At 37.5% G+C, this 21390-nt stretch overlaps 1 protein-coding gene across 3 annotated transcripts; it reads left to right on the forward strand.

The window, feature by feature from the left end:
- The first annotated feature begins 4345 nt into the window (after positions 1-4345).
- Positions 4346-21299, forward strand: Tps1 (Trehalose-6-phosphate synthase 1). 3 transcript variants are annotated; one of them, XM_066294163.1, is made up of 11 exons: positions 4346-4502; positions 15229-15325; positions 17721-17877; positions 17931-18194; positions 18252-19060; positions 19119-19319; positions 19373-19562; positions 19651-19868; positions 19923-20136; positions 20194-20415; positions 20575-21299. In XM_066294163.1, the coding sequence occupies exons 1-11, from the start codon at positions 4439-4441 to the stop codon at positions 20668-20670; spliced, it is 2532 nt and encodes an 843-aa protein (XP_066150260.1). In that variant the 5' UTR covers positions 4346-4438; the 3' UTR covers positions 20671-21299. The 3 variants fall into 3 exon arrangements, with proteins under 3 accessions (XP_066150260.1, XP_066150262.1, XP_066150261.1); XM_066294165.1 differs by lacking the exon at positions 4346-4502 and adding an exon at positions 10528-10678; XM_066294164.1 differs by lacking the exon at positions 4346-4502 and adding an exon at positions 13749-13925.
- The last annotated feature ends 91 nt before the right edge of the window (positions 21300-21390 follow it).

Consider the following 21390-nt stretch of genomic DNA (forward strand, 5'->3'; position numbering starts at 1 on the left):
GACGACAATTCTCGTCCTTGTGCTATGCCACTGAGCGGAAAATTAAGGTGTGTCATGACGTCAGGTAGATCAGGATGCCCCTCGTGAAGTCCACCACCAAGTGTCCAACAGTGTCCGACAAGCGGGTTGAAATGAGAGTCTGCCACTGGTCTTCAGTGCAAATAGTAATGTGTTATTTTAAAACCTGGATGAAACACAGGTGCTAGAAATCGCAGAGACACCATTGATCTCCTTTGGACAATCTGGTGTCGCTTTTTCCCTAATTTGTTTATCGTTTACATGTCTTTAGACAAAACCATGATAACGGCATATTTCCACGCAATACCGCCCGCAAAATCGCTATAAATTAGCGACTCATAAACAAATAAAATAATGCTTTGCGATTATGTCTCATAAACAAGTTCAAAGTCCAAGACCCAGATAGACAACTTTTGAACGTAAACTGGTTAATTTAGACGCGGATTGATTTTACAAACGTTATCTAAGGAAAATTTTCTATGTATATACCTGAAATTGTTGTTAATTATGTTTGTTTTTATTGGTTTGTGAAGTGCACACCTTGGAAATCGACCAATCACCAAATAGCTTTCTCTAGATTAGTAATAGTTTTAAATATACTGTGCACCCAAGTTGCGACTTTCGACATCTTATACAGGGTGATTTTTTAGCTCACCGACAAACTGAGGCCGACGAAAGGCAGGTCATTTTAAGAAAAAAAACTCCATATAGAAATATGTGCGATTTCAATTATTTAAGGATTTAGAGAACTTCAAAGTTTTCCACATATTACCTATTACTAAAGATCATAATAATATAATGCCAGTCCAGTTCGATGGCCACCGCAATCTCCCGGCTTAAATCCTTTGGATTTCTGTTTATTGGGTCATATTAAACAAATTGTGTATCAAGAGGTAATTAACACAAAAAGGTAGTTGTTAGATAGAATGCAGATGGTTGTTGCGGATATAAGAAATGAATGAATTACTTTGTCCTTGTGAAGAATCTTTGCAGCAAGACATTTTGAGCAACTGCTTTGATATTTTTACATTTAAGTGTCTCGTTGGTGCAAAATTTAGTAATGAACATATGCGGAAAATTTTCAAGCCTTCTAAACCCTTAAATCATTGAAATCGGTCATAGGTCTATATCAAGTTTCATTCTTAAAATGACCTCACCTTTCATCTGCCTCACTTTATCGGTGAGCTTAAAAATCACTTTGTATAAATATTGGACCTTTAAATTCAATAATAATGACTATTGTTTTTACCTGAACAATGACTGTGCGCAAGCAATGAGCAGACTACACATGTACATATGTATATATCATCATATTAAATCCGCTAAAAAGGAACGAGTTTTGATAATAATTCAAAGTTAAGGAGAAGTAAGTTTTGTGTTTTATCGGGCTGATTAAGTTCTATGAATTACAAAACAATCATAAGTACCTAGAATTTTCAATCTGGAAAAATGTAATATTTAAATTGTCACAAAGTTACTTTTTTAATATTTTTTCAAGTAAGCCTTTCAACTCATTGTCTGGTTTAGATTCCAACAAAACTTTTTTGTTGTTGAACTTTGGGCAATTAAAGGTACAGTTCTTCAGTGACTAGTTCATCGTAGCACTTGTCCTATCCTCTTTAATTTTAATGAACACTGAGCAACAAAATTAAGGAAAAACATTCAACGATTGATAATTGACTCGTTAAGTATTGAGTTTTTGTTAAATGTCTTAACGTATACATAATTAATTTATTTAGAAAAACTGACAATTTTTTCGTCAGAAAGAATTTTTTAATCAAAACTTTACCACCAGATTGGGTTTTGCAGTAGGTATACGATACAGTTTTAGTAAGCCATGGTAAATACTTGAATCTAACAATTTCAATGTTTATGCTAAAAAAATCTTAGTTTTCCTATTCGAGTTGTGACCGTGACATACCAACGCTGTGCCGTATAGTTACTGCGGAGCCAAATCTCGTTGAAATTGGAACAACCAGATTTTCACTTATTCTTTTGTGCAATATTGTCGTCTACGCCACTGGTTTTTCAATTGCCAAATTATCATAAACATCATATAACGATTTATTTGAAAAGTTTAAGTTGTAGCCGGTGCACAAGATCTTGAATATTGCGAAAGAAAATTCGTTTATGTAAACGTGGAAGCTGAAGCTTATTGGCAATTTAAAGTAGGAATACTAAAGTGCAGATACTAGCAAATTCCGTGATGGAGGTTGTGAAGTCATAACCGATTCTAATCAGTTTCGGTATTAGTACTTTATGTAGAGTTGTTGTATAATATTTATACTATGAAACCGCTGTTCTTTTTAGTAATAAGTGTTAATCTGTGAAGATTTGAGCCTAAAGATGGCAAATACAGCGAATTGACGGTTACTGCGCCCTCTGTTTGCGGGTAGTTTTACTATTAGTTTCATGGAGCTGACAATTGTAATGGAATCTAATTTACTTCGGCAGATGTTAGAGCTTAAGTCGACAGATGGCGCCATACACCCTTATTAATAAAGCGAAAAATATTTGAAATGGCGTCTTAATTTTTTTTATAAACTGCTCTTCAGTTGAAATATGTTAAATTTTCCAACATATCAAATTTTATAAGGAAGAGTTTGGCTATGGCGTCAATTTATTTCACAGACTTGGGTAGAAGTGCACTGATTGACAAACCAGTGGCGTACATGACAATTTTGTATAAAAAATGTAAAAATTGATTTTGTTTCAAGTTCACTAAGGTTTGATTCCGCAGTAGCCGAAGGACCCAGCTTTGATATGCCACGATCAAAACTTGAATCGGACATCTTAAATTTTTTAACTACCAATAATTTTCATGATGTATATGAGGTGGTATATGATATTTTCCATACCCAAAGCAGTTTACTAATTGTTATCAAGAACAGTCTGATTGGATGAAATCCTTTAATGGTAAAATCAAAGATTAAGCTATATTTGTTTAAACACTTAGTAGAAAAATATGGATCGTTGGTAGACTCTTGACATCAATATACTCTATCGATGTCCCAAATAATCCAGAATTGTCTTTCCTGTAACTTAACTTTGTATCAAATAGCGATGAAAATTTCTATTTATATTGACATCTTAATTCTGGGTCAATTCATGCACAGTTCAGTCAGTTTCCTTTTTGTATACAGTAACAATGAATCACTGAATCAACGTATTACTAGTGGATAACAGTGTTGTATTCAAAGGCTTAGTTTGATCCCTCGTAATCTAATCTACGACAATCTGTTAAGCTAAGTTTTGATTTTGCAAATATTTGTTGAGCACCAGATGCTAGAATTTCGCCTGAAACGGCTTAAAGGCTACTTAAATGATAGCTGATGTTCATTCACCAAATTGTCAATATTGCAAATTTCTTCCAATTTCACATTCCTTAGCGCATGAAGAATTTTATTTGAGAATATCGTCCATTACTGTGTCCTACCTACAGACATTTCATCTATTTAAAACGAATCTTTGTTTGCCTTTTCGCATTTCTAATCACTTCACAAAAAACACACCTGATACAAAAAAATAACGCCTGATCATTCCCCTACTTCCTCGACCTATTTTCCGATTTCCTCATCTCCCTTAATAACATTAAAGACGGACATTTATCGATCTGGCCATGATCTTCGTGCATGAAACTCCATGGAATTGATCCTGGAAAACTGGATGAAACTGGAATATATCCATGTTGAACTGGATGCGAGTCTAGGGGTTGCACACACTTGCGCAACTTGGAGGTTGGAGAACTTTCACTTGTTTATAGGTTTCGGGTGGTTGAAATACGTCTATTTTCGCTTAGAAAAAAATAGTATTAAATTAGTGAATTCTATAGTTCTTCAAGTTGTGTTTTAAGTTGAATTTTCAGTAATTTGAAGCATCGAAGTTTAGTTCTATTCTCGTAGATTTTTCGAGATTTTTGTGACGTAAATGTGTTTGGTTGTGGGGGCATTGACTCCATTTGTTTATAGGGTAAGCTTATATCTTACTAATAGTGCATTCAGTAGCCAATTAGATCTTTTATTTTTCAGGTAATAGTCTCCTGCCAAGAATTTACTTTTTGATATTTGTGAGTGGATTTAACATAAAATCCTCATTTTTATGGAGAATTTTTTTCTTGAACACCAGTTGGTCGCAAAATTTGTAGTTAAATGATTTTACAATTCGCGAAGCTTTCGATTGGAACTCATGTCAGGGGGGCCTCAAATGTGACTTTTAGACCCCGTCCCCTCAAGTCTGAATCCGGTTCTGTTCAGGCACATGCTTTACAGGTAAATTAACTGGCGCAAACGCACCTTTGTCCACTGCCAGCGATTTGTTTAGTTGCTTGAAATTTTAGTATCAACCGATAGAATAGAAATCGTATACGTTCCCAGGTAAACAGAAAGTGTGAAATTATACGAGTGATTTTTGAAATTTCATAATGACTATGGGTCTGTGGCGAAAGTATCCCAGAGTACCCTCAGCGAGCGACTTCCAGTCCCAAGGTAAGTTTTTTTACGACGATTTTGCCTCAGCTTTGCCGACCGGCGTATGTTTTCCTCTTATTTTTACCATTGAATTTTTTCTAGCTGTTAACATGTATTTATCTTCAGGGACATTTATCTAGATTTATTTCTTTATTTTTAGTCTATAATACTTTTCTAAGCTCACTGGGTTATACCGGGATACTTCCCAGGAAGTATCCCGGTGTAGCCTGGCGTTCATACGAATTTTTGGGAAGCTTTTGAGTCCAGAAATAGCAAACATAAAAGGTATTAAACTGGATCTTACTGTGTAGTCGTCATAATAAACTGCAGGGGCAAAGATTATCGATTGATGGAAAATTTTACATCCTTTAAATATTTCAGAGGATCGTTGCATGTGCGTGTTATAAGAGCGTTGCCTATAGGTTTTGCCACACAACCGAGTTCCGATTTTTTAAAAGATTAAATCGTGCTATTTAATTGTTGCATTTAAATCTTAATTAATCTCGATGATACATCTTATCTTGATCAAATGGCGAAGGAAAATTTGACGAAGTTGATAACAACACACTGTTAGTTTGACTTGGTCATTTTCAATATATTTTACGCATACGACACCACATTTAATTCACTTGTGTCGCTCAATAGCAATAATTCAACTGCCGATTAAACTAATTATTAGTTTGGTGTAGATAAAAATCGTTAAAGGCATTGTTTAAATAAACAGTGTTTTCATTGCAGTTCGACGTACCGTTCATTGTTGACTAATCTTTTAGGTAACAACGTATTATAAATAACAGATTAAGGGGTCATTATTGCGAAGCCTGTCTTCGTGGGTAGTCTAAGGGGGACATCTTTGTACTCTACCTATTGTTCGCACATCATATTTTACGCAGCAAAAATATTCTAAAGAGTAAAAACAACGGTCTTGTTTTCCCTACTCCAAACACCTTTCTCTGCTAGCATCGGGTAGCCTAGCCCCCCCCCCCTTCCCCCGATTCATATTTCGAATTTCCATATTCTTATCCTTTCATGAATTCCATCTCCATAGTATGGAGAGTAAGGACTGAGGATTCCAACAATAAATGGTTAATAAAATGGCCATGTATCTCTGGAATATAACTTCAACCTATGAGTGGAACGATCGTAACTTATCAGGTAGCAGCTGGTGCCCAAAAATCAGGGAGAACCTACAGCTACCTCAGAAATTTTTAGTAAAATGTATAAAATTTGAAGAAAAAAACGCATAATTTCAGTACATCCTTCCTTCTTCGATAGTTTCATGTGCTGTTGGTTTCTATTGCTTGAATTGCAAGGAATCTTATATTATGTTTTATACTATACACATATTTTTTTATAAATTCTTTCCATGGATAAACTAATCAATACATAAGGACTTGAATTTATTTCTTAGTTTAATCAATAAACTCCAGGCAAAAATTCGACCCTCTGTTGAATATTTGATCAAACGTGAGCTATTTGTACCATTCAATGCCATCCCTGCATACATCTTTATTCAAGTTGTGTTGAAAACGATCAATTTTCTCAATTTTTAGACTACTTGGAATTTTGTAGAGTTATAAGACAATGTCAATTACCGCTAAAATAGGTATAAGTAAAAGTATATTTAATTTCTCGAACACCGGTAAAGTGACATGTAGTAAAACACGGGGTGGAAGATATCACCATGGGGTTATTTCCTCATTATGCAGCAAATTAAGAATGTGAAGCGAGTAAGAGAAAAAATCATTTGGCTCTGTTACCAACTATCTGAAGCAATTCGTCACATTTACTCAAATTTTATTAAATAAAAATAAATTGAAACAAAAAAAAATCAATTAATCTGTTGAAAAGTCCTTGAATAATGTGAAACTAAGTGGGTGCTCGAAAACTAAGTGAGATTAATATAAATAGTTCTATAGGTAAATTAACCTTAACCTTAGCAATCAATTAATCGCATAATTGTACAGGGCGTTTTATATGGAAAAAATTAGTTTTATCACACCATGCTTCGCAAAAATATTTTTCACGATTGTGAGAATACGGTAATAGAGATGGCTATAGGAAAATTTTTAAGGACATTTTTCCGTGTGATTTACATGTCATAATATTCTGTGCTATCCAAGGTGTCCAATAAAAAAAAATCCTGTTTCAAGAATTTAAGGAAAATCATGTTAAAAACTCTCAGTAGAAAGCATTGAAAACGCCTATATTATCTATATCCTCAGTATAACTCGGGAAGTAAGAGAGTAAGAATAAATATTTCGGTACTTCTGTAGGTAAATTAACCACAATGAGTATCAAATAAAAAAAAAACACATAATAAATAGGGAAAAATTGAGTCGAAATGTAGCAAAAACGAAGAAACTAAGTTTTGCTAAATTCGAAAACACAGCCTTATTACGGAAAAACTAATATACATAGATAGTCCTCGGAGAATGTATTCAGAAATAGTATACTACTAATATGAAATAATATACCGGGCATTCAGTTAAAAAAAAACAGTTTTCTGCACGCTACATACAAGGTGATTTTTTAGCTCACCGGTAAAGTGAAACAGACGAAAGGAGAGGGCATTTAAAAAAAAATTCATGTAGATTTATAATCGATTTTAATTATGCATTTAAGGACTTAAAGGACTTCAATAATTGGATCGGTAATACCGGATGAGTGTCATGAATATCGCGCTCTCCCGATTTAGATCCTTTGGATTTCTACTTATGGGATCGTATGAGACAAATGGCGTACCAAGAGACAATTAACACGAGAGATCCGTTATTAGATGGATGCAGATGACTGCTGCTGATAGAAGAAATTGTAGATATATGTCGATTCGGGTGAAAAATTCATTATTTCGTCATTGTAAAACATGTATTTCTGCACAAGGAGCTTTTTTTGAGCAATTACGATGATATTTTTACTTTTAATTGTCTTATTTGTGCAATTTTTGATAATAAATAGGTTATATGTATGTGGAAAATTTTGAAGTCCTCTAAATCCTTAAATAATTGAAATAGGACATACTGTGTCTATATGAAGATTTTTTTTCTTAAAATGACCTCACCTTTCATCTGCCACACTTTGTCGGTGCGCTAAAAAATCACCCTGTATTGCAACCACAAACAGTTTGGAACGTGACTCAAAGTATTTCTTCATTACGAATATACGCAAACTGTCAGTTGTTTTGCACCGCTATGTTCGAAAACAACAATTTTCTTAACCGTTAATCATGTTATCTCAAGTGCTCATATATTTTAGTATTACAGTAACGTCATATTTCAAAATTTAATGCGGAATTAGATTTGATTTATTTATCGGTTTATTTAGCAGATGATATAAGCAACTCCTACAAATGCACTTAAGCTTATGGAGGCTTAACTGATTTATCTGCTACGTAGTTATTTTGCGATTATAGTTTGATTTGGGGACGTGTTACTTATGTAATAAAAATAGGCGATAATAGAGTTAATTCATTGTGTATATTAAAGATTTCATACCGCACACTTACGCTTTATTATCTATTATTAATGGATTTCGCAGTAAATCGGTTTGGAATGTTTTATTGCCCAAAAAAGTATGATATAACTTATAGCTCCGGAAAGGTATTTCCATGAAAGTAATAAGTTTCTGTTTATATCTAGTTATTCCAAAACCTTTCGCATGGTGTAAGAAATCTACATATTTCCCGGTCAGGTTTCACCCGTTCTTGAGGGAGAAATGAAAATATATTATACGAAATTTGGATTCAAAATGTCTGAAATAAGCTTCTTTCCAATTAGCTAATCAATTTCCAAACAGGACAGGCAGGTGTAGTGCGTGTTTAAAGAAAATGGGGAAATAATAAAGAAAGAGAAAATAAAGAAAATTAAACGAAAACTTTTTCTCTCGATTCAAGAGACCAAAAAAAAAGAACATGGATATTTTAGAAATTTAAGCGAGTAAATTTTATGTGTATAGAGCGATGTTTATATGAGCGAAGGTTAATGGCTGATAATCGAAGTAAAAGAGAGTATCCAACAAATCCTTGTGTATGCGTCCACAAATGCGGAAATTTAATTTTATTTATTGTATTGTTATATGATAAAAATATTTTCGGTTATTATTAAACCTCTCAAATCACGCAATTTCTTGGCAACAAAATTCCTGTGCCCGACCCAAACTGGTTAAAGCTAGTTGAGGCAATTTGCGCCAGCGTTAACGCACTCTAAACGTTATTAATTACTTCAATATTGTCCCATATTATGTTGTTAAAAACGTTCACAGTCCATTTATTGAACAGGTATAATTTAGTTTACCAAAGTAAGTAGCTTGAGAATTTTCTGTTTTGGTGGAGCCGAATGGGCAATAAAAAAGCCTTTTTTAACCGTGTACCATAAAGGTGTCCTTGGACCTACCAAAATAAACAAAAGCATCATTTGACCTTGGCAGGCCTAGGGACGAGTGCTTTGTTTTACGATCAAAAAGCACCACTGCATTCGAATGTTGTTTTGGGTACTTTCGTGAAGTGTTAACAAACGATTTTTCAATATTTGTTCATTCATCGTTTCGCACTTCGGACGAAAGAACATTCAAAAGAATGGACTCAAAGGGGACAATAGGCACCAAAGAAAGCGGAAACCGTTCCTGTATCTGCAGGAAAGTGACGACGTCAGTTTTTTGAAATGCACGTGGGGTCATTTTTATTGACTACCTCCCTAAAGGAACAAGTCTTCTTTCATCAAGGCAACGCACCAGTTCACACTTCCGTCATCGACGATGGTCAAAATCGATTAACTTGGCTTCAAATTTTTTCCTCGGCCACCCCATTCACCAGATTTAGCCTCCTCAGATTATTTTCCATTTTCCAAAACCTGAAAAAATGGCAACTCAACGTTAGCTCCTCGCATCAGACGCGCATAATAGAAATTCCCTTAAAATGTTTTTCAAGAATCGTAAACACGGACTTTCGACCCTGACGAACGCTTCCTGCCCATGTGGCGCCAAAACACGTAAACAGGCGTTACACACCGATCCAGAAAGTTCGAAGTCCACGTTGAAGGTGATTCATTCCTCCATGCGAACTCCGCTTTTTCTGGATCACATTCAAAACACGTTTTTTACACCTAAAAAGCTACATATGTAGGCTATGTTCCCGAAATATCTCTGGATAGAATTCCAGAGAAATTGTCCACGCAGCGGGCACTTGTTTGCTGCATGATGCGAACGTGTAACGCAGTAAAATGTACTCGAGGAAATAAAGTAGAGTTCCGTGGAATGATCGAGTGAGTTCAGAAGAGTGGTACTCGAGTTTTCGAGCGGTTCAAGCCGCGATAGCACCCAAGGGTCAGTACAGGATTTACGGGGCTTATTATTAATATGAAAAAAAAATCGCGTTACTCTCAGAATTTTGCGAAAAATATATGCAAAGCACATGTAACCCTTCAGCAAATATTGTTTCATTTATTCGGTTTTTTCCTGTTGAATGATGTACAATACACGACGTGGTCGGGATCACGATTTCCAGGCATGTTGCAGACGTTTGATTGGGGGGAAATAACCATAAACCGTTTTGCAAATTGTTGTACGATTGCCTTATGGCATCTTAAAAGTGCGATTGTTTGCATAGAGCTTTGTTCGACGCCTTTATGTCCACAATTAATACCTCTTCTCTTCACGTTCGTGCCTCACTGAGCTGCGCATAATTCTGTGAGGCAGCGTCATCAGCGACCTCATTTCCGCACACCACGTGCAGATTGTCACCAACGAAGAGATGCATCACCTTAGCGCGAATTCGATTTTTACTGCTCCTGTCTCGCTTTCCCAGTACCCCACGAGTCAGTCCATTGAGTAGGTACCACCGACACGGTGCGTGATACCTTTGAAATGATCACGCACAAATCAAATGATTTCTCCATCATTTCGTCCTTCGCACCATCCCTAAGTGAGATAACGTCGAGTTTATGATCGACAATTCGGGCACTTAGTGAAGTTCCTCAGATCGCAGTGATCGGCATCAACAAGATTAGGCACGATCCCAGCTGAGAACTAAATTTAGATTTTTATGTTCACCTATCTTGAGTTGTGTTTATCTAGCAGCGACTATACGAAACGACCCGCGAGAGTGATCAGTGGATGATAGTTTTATTGGTAGATTCATGATTTTCCTACCTCGGAACTATTGATCATCATGTCGGTGCATTGGGTAGACGACTTGGCAGGTACGTTCGTGATCGAGGAAAATATTTGCATAACGTGTGGATGAGCGTGTTTGGCTGCACTGCATATTTTCATTTGCGGTAGGTTCCAAATTGTGTGTATTTTCACACATTTGCCCGATATTTAACTTTCAACGTGATCACTTGGTAAACACACTCGGTAACAACATTTTAGTCTTATTTGGAAATTTGTTGTCCTCAAGCCTGCACTTGAGATTTCGGCATTCAACGGCTATTTTGAGACTGCTCTCGAATAGATCGATTGTGGTTTCGAAATCGCTTCCATCGCAGTTTAAATTCTTAAAAAGAAAAAAATATATATATTGAGAAATCTCTGTTCATATAAAAATTCTCACTCTCTCTGCGGTTTCCCCATCACGTCTAAAATCAATCGATTTAAAAGCCCTTCGTGGGAATATCACCTAATCCATTGATGCGTCTCGTAGTTCGTTAGATGGTTTCCCATTTTTCGGCGAAATCGCATCTCCGTCCAATAACAGCAAATCCCCCTAAAAACCTGACAGGGAATGCTGAAAAACGGGGCCGCGATTATTCCGAAGAAGAAGAAACCTCGGGGTGACTTGAGGAATTTTTTCTACAGAGGGCGATTCGTTAACAATGGGACAACCGACCTCTGGAGCTACCGCACGTGAAATCGTGACTATTGGAGAGACTTCGAAAGATAATTATTTCGGATATACACGGGGTGTCTCTAAAAGCTCTGCACAAAATTCTATCACGAGGCGAAAACATGGCGGCTTAACCCAGTTTATTTTAGTCCAAAAGTGGAGGGACCAAATACAGGACGTCGAAATGAAGATTAAAAAAAGGAAATTAATGAATCAGTTTGTTTATAACGCCACTAGCCTCGGGGATTTTAGGGACGAGAAATCAGAGCCCTTTTACATTTTCGCGCATTGTAGAGGGCGCTGTCAGCGCTAGGTGAATTCTTTTTAAGGGACAGCAATTTTTTTTGTCACCCGACCTAAAATTTATTTATGATTAAATTTGTGTTTTCCTACATGATTTATGAAAAAGAAGTAGTTCGGTACGAGTCCCTACGGGCCTTCCTTGGTGAGATATTTTTAGTTTAAAGTTCGCTACGTATCTTGAAAAATAACTCTACAGTGCATATTTATTCGTACAGTGCAGCAAAATAAATAATAAAAAACTGGTGTAGTAAAAAAAAATTAAATATGTAAGGAAATAATAAGAATTGAAGATTCGTTCAATATTTTCATTTTTTCCATTTCAACTGTACAAATATAACGTGATAAGTTATTTCTCAAAAGGTGCAGCGGACATCATACTTGAAGTATCTCAAGAAGGAATGCCTGTAGGAATTTGTACGATACCTTTTTTCTAAAGAACATCCATGTAATCATAAATTTAGTCATAAATAAATTTGATACTGGGTGTAAAAAAAAATTCGCCCCCTTCAATAGAGTTCATCTTGAGCTGACGGCGTTTTCTACAGTGTGCATCGAAAATGTGTAGAGATTCTAATTTCTCACCCCTAAAAACTCCCCGATGCCACACTTGACAGTTCAGTAATGAATTTTTTTCTTTTTTTTAACCTTCGCTTTGACTTCTTGTATTTTGAAAACCATTCACTTTTGGACTAAACTAAATCGAGTTAAATCGTCACGTTTTCGTCTCAGAAATCTGTGATAGAATTCCGCACAAACCTTTTCGAGACACCCTCTATACAGGGGGTTAAAAGTTAAACCTTAATTCATTTTTATGTCGCTATTCTGAAAATATCTAAGTTAAACATTTGAAAATTTGCAAAGTTTTATTTTTTCAGCTGACGAATTATGTATTTCAGAAAATTAAAATCCACTTGGCTTGCTTCGATTTTAATTTGTTATAAAATTTAAACATATTTTTGTTAAATAGATTTTTTTCGAAATTGGATCGAGATATCAAAGTGAAACAAGAATACGTAGTTAATGGAAAAACAATTGCTCTTTCAGGTTTTGGATCGAATTCCATGTCGAACCTGCTAGGTAAAAAGTTATTAACTGTAAATTCTATAAAATTAACCGTAAGTTGTGTCCTCTGTTAGCGCCGTGGCAACTGCAGAAAGTATCTTATTCGTCATTTAAAAAAACATAAATATATAAATTTTCATATGTCTTCTTGAATGGGTGAACAGACTCTTGTAAAAAGTTAAAGATTAATTTCTAACATAATTTAACTTTTAGAAAATCAGGTGTCTTCGAAATTTTCAAAAAACCTATGGAGTAAAGTGTTTTTATGTGTCAAATACGGCGCAATGTTATTAAGAAAAGTTGTTTAAATAGGCACCAAAATCCATACGCCAAATTTGAAAGTCATCGGCAAAAGGGGCCATGACCGCTGAAAAAATATCACCCTGTAGGTTTTTAAATTTTCTAGACGCGTCAAAATTTGCGGACCATCATAAGTAACAAATGGTAAATATTTAAATAAATTATCTCATGAACTATAAGAGCTGTGTGGGAAACACAAAAAAAATTCAAAAACTTTGACACTCCGTATCACAAAAATGAAGCGTTTTCCGACATACGTTTAAATGACTCGGTAAAGTTAAAATAAGATATTCTGCCGAATGGCAGAGTGCTACTAGTACAAACTGACTCACCCTGTACATTATGAAAATTACATTCGTCCCGAAGAGAAGGGAGAAATGTGTTTTATAATAGCGATGTGGACAATAATGCCCGACAATCGGGCAAGCCAAAGTGATTCAAACGACTCAGGTAACTTTCTTTTTTGGAAAATTCTTGGGAATTACGTTATACCTAAAGACACGCCAACAGTCCGATTATCTTATCTACCGCTTACATTCACACAATTTCTGAATAGTAATTGTGAACCAACATCCCTAGTGCACGTGTTGATCAGCCACACAATCTAATTACTACCTTGTGTCTAAAACCTTTGAAAACACACTCCATTGTTAATTAGGATACATGAAACGTTGCATCTTTCCATTTAGTATTTTTATGATATCAAAAATAGATATCCCCACTCGTGGTTTGTGAGAGAGGAAATGCCCGTGTGATATTTAGGTGAGAATTCGTGTTTGTGAATGTTAGTTTTCTGAAAATACTCAAGATAACTAGAACCCCCTTTTCGTGTGATGGAGTGTGGGTTTGTTGATACTAGTGATTGATAGTGATAAGACTTTTCCCGTTCCGGTTAGCCAAAATGGCCCCTTCACTGTTCCTGAAGACGGTCTTTGACGATGTAATTTTGGATTTCGGTGAGTCACTCAGTTACTGCTTTACCCGGAGGTTTCACTCCAAAGAAATCGCTTATCTCAGACGTCCAGAGTCCAAGACGGACGCTGCTGTATCTTTATTTATATTTGTTTGTGTACCACAACATTTATGTAGAAAAAACTGAGGGTCCGAATTGAAAATATGATTAATTTCCTCAAAGGCAATGACCTTATTATAAGATAAAAAAAAATGTTGTTGATTAAAATGTACGATGGTTCTTGGGACTTGAGACGCGCTTAATTGCGGAGGTCTTTGGCCTAATGCGATCTTATCTTCTCAAAGAAACTGAGGCATTAAGCCGGATTTTTTTCGATTATTTATGAGTCTCATGGACTTCGCATTATTCGCTGGAACGTGCAGAATGGAGACCACGGAACGCAAAGGTCTATACTTTACTCATATTCGATAATGGCAGGCGTTGGGCGTCCACCGACGCTCCCAGCCATCAGGGAAAAAAATTCAATTTCCCGTTTTCTTTTTCGTTCACATTCTAAACCGGATCATGCTTATCCAGTTGTTTCGGGGCCAAAAAATGCGACTAAGGTCAGCTCAATTGACGTCAGTCAGAATCTCGAAATCAGTAGACCACCAGGAGCCGGCGTGATTTTCAGCTGTTGTTCAAATGTGAACGGATTCCTCGTGGTTATCTGCATTGCCAAGCCAGACAGTTTGAAGATTCTCGGAGTGTTGTTTATCCCTGATCGGTTCCTGAATCCTGAGATTTTAATCCGTTGGTATGGAGACGGGGCACCACTGCGCTCTGCGAGGTGTCCCACTATCTTGTTGGTAAACCATTGCCCCCACATTCATAAAAATAACACTACAACAGTTAATTAACACACTATAAATAATTAATTTGAATTTTGGACTACGTCCAATCACTATGTGAATGAACAGTGGCAACACAACTTATCCAATCAAGAAATGTTTGCAGGACGGGCCACAGGCAGAGCGGGTTAATAAAATGTTTCACCCTGTCGATTGTTATAGTTCTGATAGTGAATCAAAACATATTGACCAAAGCCATTTAACAGAGCATTGATAACTTCGCTGACCCTAAGAAAGTCGACTTTGTCCATTAAAGAAGCGGTCGATGGTGTTGTTTACCCAGTATTACGTTAAATATTGTGCAGAGAGCACCTACATAGATTTTTTTGTGGAAAAAAATCAAAGTGGTAAACCTCGTGTAGTTATGAGTCTTTAGCCGCGTTTAGTACCTTTGTCTGAAACCTCTTTAAATAGCAACAATGAGAACGAAACACTCAATTAGGGTTACTTCCGCAGATGTGGTCTCCTCCACGGGGAGTATGATCGTCATCTCCAACAGACTGCCATTCGTACTCCAAAGGAAGAAGGACGGATCACTTGTGAGGAAAGCTAGGTAAGTCGTAATGATCACGTACCTTATCGTTTCATTAATGGTTAGCGCAGATGTACAGGGTGTTCCTTAATGACATGCGGATATTTTAAGGTGGGATTCTACATGAAAAAATAATGATAGTTTGTCTTATAAATTATGTTCCAAAAATGCCCCCTTACGAAAATACAGGGCTGCGAAATTTCGGAAAAAAAATGGAAATTAATGAATATTTCCGAAACTACTTGAGATATTTCTATGATGACAACTACAATGGTGACAAACTACCATTATGGTGTCATGTAGAATCCCACCTTAAAATATCCGCATATTATTAAGGAGCACCCTGTATAAGACTTAAAAACCCCAATTCAAAACCTTCCATTATTTATCTACCTGCAGAAGGGGGCCTTCGAATGCACCCTACGGTACCTCTGCAGATTCTTCTTAAAATTCAAAAGGATAACTAATTTGCATTGGAAGTAGAGAGGGGTTTACTCGGAAATTCCAGTGCAAGCACAGGGTATTCAGAAGACAAATCTTATCTTCAATCATTTTCAAATCAAAATTCTCGAACAATGCTCAAACTAACAAATGAATTTGTCTGCGTAAACTCGCATTTCCTGCCGCTGTGCTAAACGTACTAAGTCGTATTGAGGCCACCTATCGCCCTATCTTTGTTTATTATATGAGGTTAAAGAAAGTCGGTCTGTGTTGCTGCTGACCTAAATAATAAACTAGGCTTAGTTGCAGGTGGCTCTTGCATTGTATTTTCTGTCTTCCGTTAGGTGTATGCACCAGAAAAGGATGTCATGTGCTGCGCAGTAGTGCCGGCTGCTTTAAGTCATAGGTCGATATGAGTATTGGTAGCAATTAACGGTTTAAAGGGACAAAATTAGTTTTGTTTAGAGTTCGATATTATTGGAGATTTTCACGCCCTAGTAGTAGATACTAGTAGTATCACTATTCGACGATTTTTGTTTCAATTCTGGAATAAATTCTGATGTGAATAGGGAAAGTTTCACAGAGAAAATCAATGAGGAGCTTTATCTGCATACGGACTAAATGATTTAGACAATAAATGACGGATAAGCAATTCTATTCTAGACAGAATTCGCTCAACGATCTAACTGGTTGAAACGGTTTTCGGAATAGAATTAAATTTAAACTCGAGTTTAATTTAAAACATGCAACTGGGCCTAAAGAATATTTCGTCAATAATTTATCGTCTTGGAACCATTCGAACATTGAACGGCTATTTATTTGAGAGCAATAGGACCTTACCTTGACTTTAGAGGAAATACAGAAATACAAGGGGGGCAGGAAAAGAAGCAGAAGTACAAGCAAATATAATACACACACAACGGGTAAAAAGTCGCTCCCTTTCTGTTCGAATAAAGGCCAGTTCTGAAGTATTACTCAGAAATACCTGACTATTTCTTGTAGCGGAATTATTGGACATATTCTTCCTCCTTAAGACTTAATAAAGTTCACTACATTGGAATGTATTTGCCAGTTCTCCATAACCGAACTTTAGAATTTACTGTTAATTGACATTAATAGAATGTTGCTCTCTCTAGGGCTAAATTATAGGGCCAAATTATTCATGTGCTGTTAACTCTAACATCAAGGTGGTTTCCGTAGCAACCAAGAAGACGATCAATATTTCAACGTCTCTATGGCAATTAGCTTGCAGTTAGCCAGTTGAGAGCACATTCATAATTTGGCACTTAGGGCCACTATTTTAATGTAGTGGCAACTTTACCTGGAAGAATACGTTCTGTTTTAATTTCAACTAGACCGTCCTCCTGGTTCAATTGGTTGTACCACGCTGGATTCGTTTAGAGTTCAAGTTCACAGCACATTAAATTCGACGCTTATGTAGAAGTACCTGAATAAGGGCTCAATTGTTAAGGTGCTTTGCACCAGAATCTTCAAAAGCGACAATCGGCTCGAACTACGATGAGAGATTATTCTGCACGAAACGTAGAGTACATTTTACACACGGAACATTCCTCATTGTTATTTGTTCTCCATCGGGTCGCAACATATGTGAGACAATATAGCCGATAAGTGCCATGAAAATTTACACAATAACACCAAAAATACATAGTGCTCAATAAAGATAACCCAGTAAACATTTACCTGTCTACATGCTGCTTCGACCTTTCCCCCCTTTAATTCATTCTACCTACTTAAAAAGTATTAGTTCTTATTGATCGATCTAATTAGCAGTACCGACTTATCAAATTGGAACATCGAAATAACCCCGTGTTTCTAGAGATAAAAGAAACATATATGCTATGAGTCAAAGGTTTCCTTAGGGTACTGTTTTTGAGATATTACATACGCTCAAAACCGCTAAAATGCATCCCAAAGATTTCTGTTTCCAATAAGAGATTTTTCTGGTAAATTCTAGTGCTGGCGGCCTAGTGACTGCAGTAGCCCCCGTGGTGATTAACGGCAATGGCTTCTGGGTTGGCTGGCCTGGCATCCACCTCGAAAACCCCAATGAACCTATCCCAGAAAGTGACCCGGATGATATCACCCCCACTGCCGGTCTCAAGTCCGAAAAGGTACTGTTGACTTTGCAGCGAGGTTTCCAAGCATATTACAAAGTCTGGATCAGGTGATAGCAGTCCAGATGGACCCCGCAGTCTTCGACTCGTATTACAACGGCTGCTGCAACGCAACTTTCTGGCCTCTCTTTCACTCCATGCCAGATCGGGCCAGTTTCAAAGGAGAGCATTGGAAAAACTACGTAACTGCCAATAAAGAGTTCGCAGAGTGCACTCTCAGGGCTCTCAGACAGCTACCTCGCAACACTGCCGATTTACCCTTGATCTGGGTGCACGACTACCATCTCATGTTAGCTGCCAACTGGATTAGGCAGGTACGATGTGAGAACCTAAGTGTTAGCAGAATTTTTAATCAGGGAACCACTTGTTAGTACGCAGAAGAAGAAGGAATCGCATGCAAACTAGGATTTTTCCTACACATTCCGTTCCCCCCTTGGGACATCTTCAGGCTATTTCCTTGGTCGGATGAAATCCTACAAGGTATGCTCGCGTGCGATATGGTCGGGTTTCACATAACAGACTATTGCCTCAACTTCGTGGACTGTTGTCAGAGAAATTTGGGCTGTCGCGTCGACAGGAAGAACCTGCTGGTAGAGCACGGAGGCAGGACTGTCCGGGTACGACCGTTGCCCATTGGAATTCCCTTCGAGCGATTTGTGGAATTGGCAGAGAAGGCGCCCAAAGTGATATCGACAAATCAAAAAATTATCCTAGGAGTAGATAGGCTAGACTATACCAAAGGACTAGTACACAGATTGTTGGCCTTCGAGAAGTTGCTGGAGAAGCATCCGGAGCACTTGGAAAAAGTTTCGCTGCTGCAGATTTCGGTACCTTCCAGGACCGACGTCAAGGAATACCAAGAGTTGAAAGAAGAGATGGACCAGCTAGTCGGAAGGATCAATGGCAGATTCACCACTCCCAATTGGTCTCCGATCAGATACATCTACGGGAGTTTATCCCAAGACGAACTTGCCGCCTTCTACAGGGACTCAGCAGTTGGCCTAGTCACGCCTCTGAGAGACGGCATGAATCTGGTAGCCAAAGAATTCGTGGCTTGCCAGATTAACATTCCTCCCGGAGTGTTGATCGTTTCTCCTTTTGCTGGAGCTGGAGAGACCATGCACGAAGCACTCATCTGCAATCCCTATGAAATCGACGATGCCTCAGAAGTTATTCATAGGTAAGTTTTAGAAGGGCGCAATGAGGTCGGCGAATTACTTCAAAATCTTGCGTTTCAGAGCATTGACAATGCCAGAAGATGAGAGAATTTTAAGAATGAACTACTTACGAAGGAGAGAGAAGCTGAACGACGTGAATTACTGGACTAAAAGTTTCCTAAGTGCCATGGGATCTCTTCAAACTGCTGATGACCACGATGAGGTTGGATCTATTCTAATGCCTGCAGTGACCCTAGATGATTTCGACGAATATCTAGCTAAGTACGTGAGATAATTCGGTGCGTTTGAATGAATTTCCCAACTTGGATTTTCAGGTATATCGGGAATACCCTGAAACTGGCCCTACTGCTCGATTACGATGGCACTTTGGCCCCCATAGCTCCACATCCCGATTTGGCCATAATTCCCTCCGAGACCAAGAAAGTGTTGGAAAGGCTTTCCAATCTCTCGGACGTTTATATTGCTATTGTCAGCGGAAGGAACGTGGATAACGTGAAACAAATGGTAATAAATTTCTAAGTGTGGACCACTACGCTTGACCCTCTGACCAAAAGGTCGTAAGAATTTACCTGAATTTTTATGAATTATTCAGGTGGGAATTGATGGTATCACCTATGCTGGCAACCACGGCCTTGAAATCCTGCATCCAGACGGCACCAGATTTGTCCACCCCATGCCCACTGAGTTCCACAATAAGGTCGGAGAACTAATGAGGCAACTGCAAGAAACAGTTTGTAGGGACGGTGCATGGGTCGAGAACAAGGGCGCCTTGCTCACATTCCATTTCAGGGAGACTCCACATCACCTAAGGTAAAGCCCTATGCAGTGATCTGAAGACACTTGCAAACATTGAAACTTTTTAAGAGCCGAGTTGGAATCTCACGCCAAGCAAATGATCGAAGACGCTGGGTTTACAGTGGGCAAAGCCCATTGTGCCATCGAAGCCAAACCTCCAGTGCAGTGGAATAAGGGCAGGGCTTCCATTTACATTCTGAGGACCGCCTTTGGAGTCGACTGGAGTGAGAGGATCAGGATTATTTATGTGGGGGACGACGCAACTGATGAAGATGCCATGCAGGTAAGACACCATACCAATGTGTTTCAGTGCGAATGAATAAGAGACCATTTGGTTCAGGCTTTGAAAGGTATGGCTGCAACTTTCCGAGTGACTTCCTCGCATATTATCAAGACCTCGGCAGAGCGGCGTTTGCCTTCTACAGATTCAGTACTCACCATGTTGAAATGGGTGGAAAGGCATTTAAGTCGAAGAAAGCCTTCGATTGATTTCAACAACTACAGAAGAAATTCTTTGGCGAAGGCCGCAACTTCCGCAGTCCAAATTGAGATGTCAATGCAGGTAATCAGACTAATCTTTTAAGTTTGAGATTCTCAATCAGAAATAGTACTGCCTTATTAGCACTCACCTGAGGTGTTTACCGTTCCAAACTCTATTGTTTATAATACGATTATTATACATGGAAAAATTAATTATTAATAAAATGTCGCATTTTTTCAGGTGCCTGCAGGAGGTTCAAGTCCCCCATCTCCCAGGTCCCCTAGCAAGTCTTCACACTCCTTGGCATTACCCACCAATTCGAATAATTCCCATTAGACTTTGAAATTCCTTTTTGTGATCAATTTTTAAACGCTGTTTACAAAGGAATCTTCTGAGAGTTAAGACCAGCGTTTAAAGAGAAATTTTTGGAAATTCCTAATTTATTGATTTATTCGAAAAGTCAAATTTACAGTGAATTCCTTTGCCATGTAAATATGTACCTAGACTTATAACAACCAGATTTTTGTTACCTGAGTGAGATTGAGGAGTACTGGTAAAAGACTTTTTAGTTTGCCCAAATTCAAAATAAGCTCTTTGCAACTCGAGTTCTTCAATTACATAGACTGAAGATTGTGTTAAATATGCACAAGCCAAGATCATAACGCAATATATTTATTTTTTTAGGAATTGTACGTTTAGTTTTGTCGAAATATATTATATTGTATACTCATTATTTTCTCCATTATCCGCATTACTACCACCATATTGTCAAGAATGTGCGAACACCAAGCTGTGTTATAGTAATCTATTATCTCATTTATGCATATATCTAAAGTACCTAATTGTCATTAATCCATGCTCGCGTAGTAGATTATTGTAGGAATTCATCTTATCGTTCTTTTCATTTTGACTTGTAATACTTTTTTCGTTTGTAAGTACTTAAGAAAATAAATTATACGTTGTTATTTTTTTGTATTTTTACTGTGTCATTTAGCTAAAGAATGAGTCACTTTGGACTCAATTCACTTTTGCAATATCACTCACAGGTACCACCTA

This window comes from Euwallacea fornicatus, chromosome 20 (genome assembly GCF_040115645.1).
Source record: "Euwallacea fornicatus isolate EFF26 chromosome 20, ASM4011564v1, whole genome shotgun sequence".
NCBI lineage: Eukaryota > Metazoa > Arthropoda > Insecta > Coleoptera > Curculionidae > Euwallacea > Euwallacea fornicatus.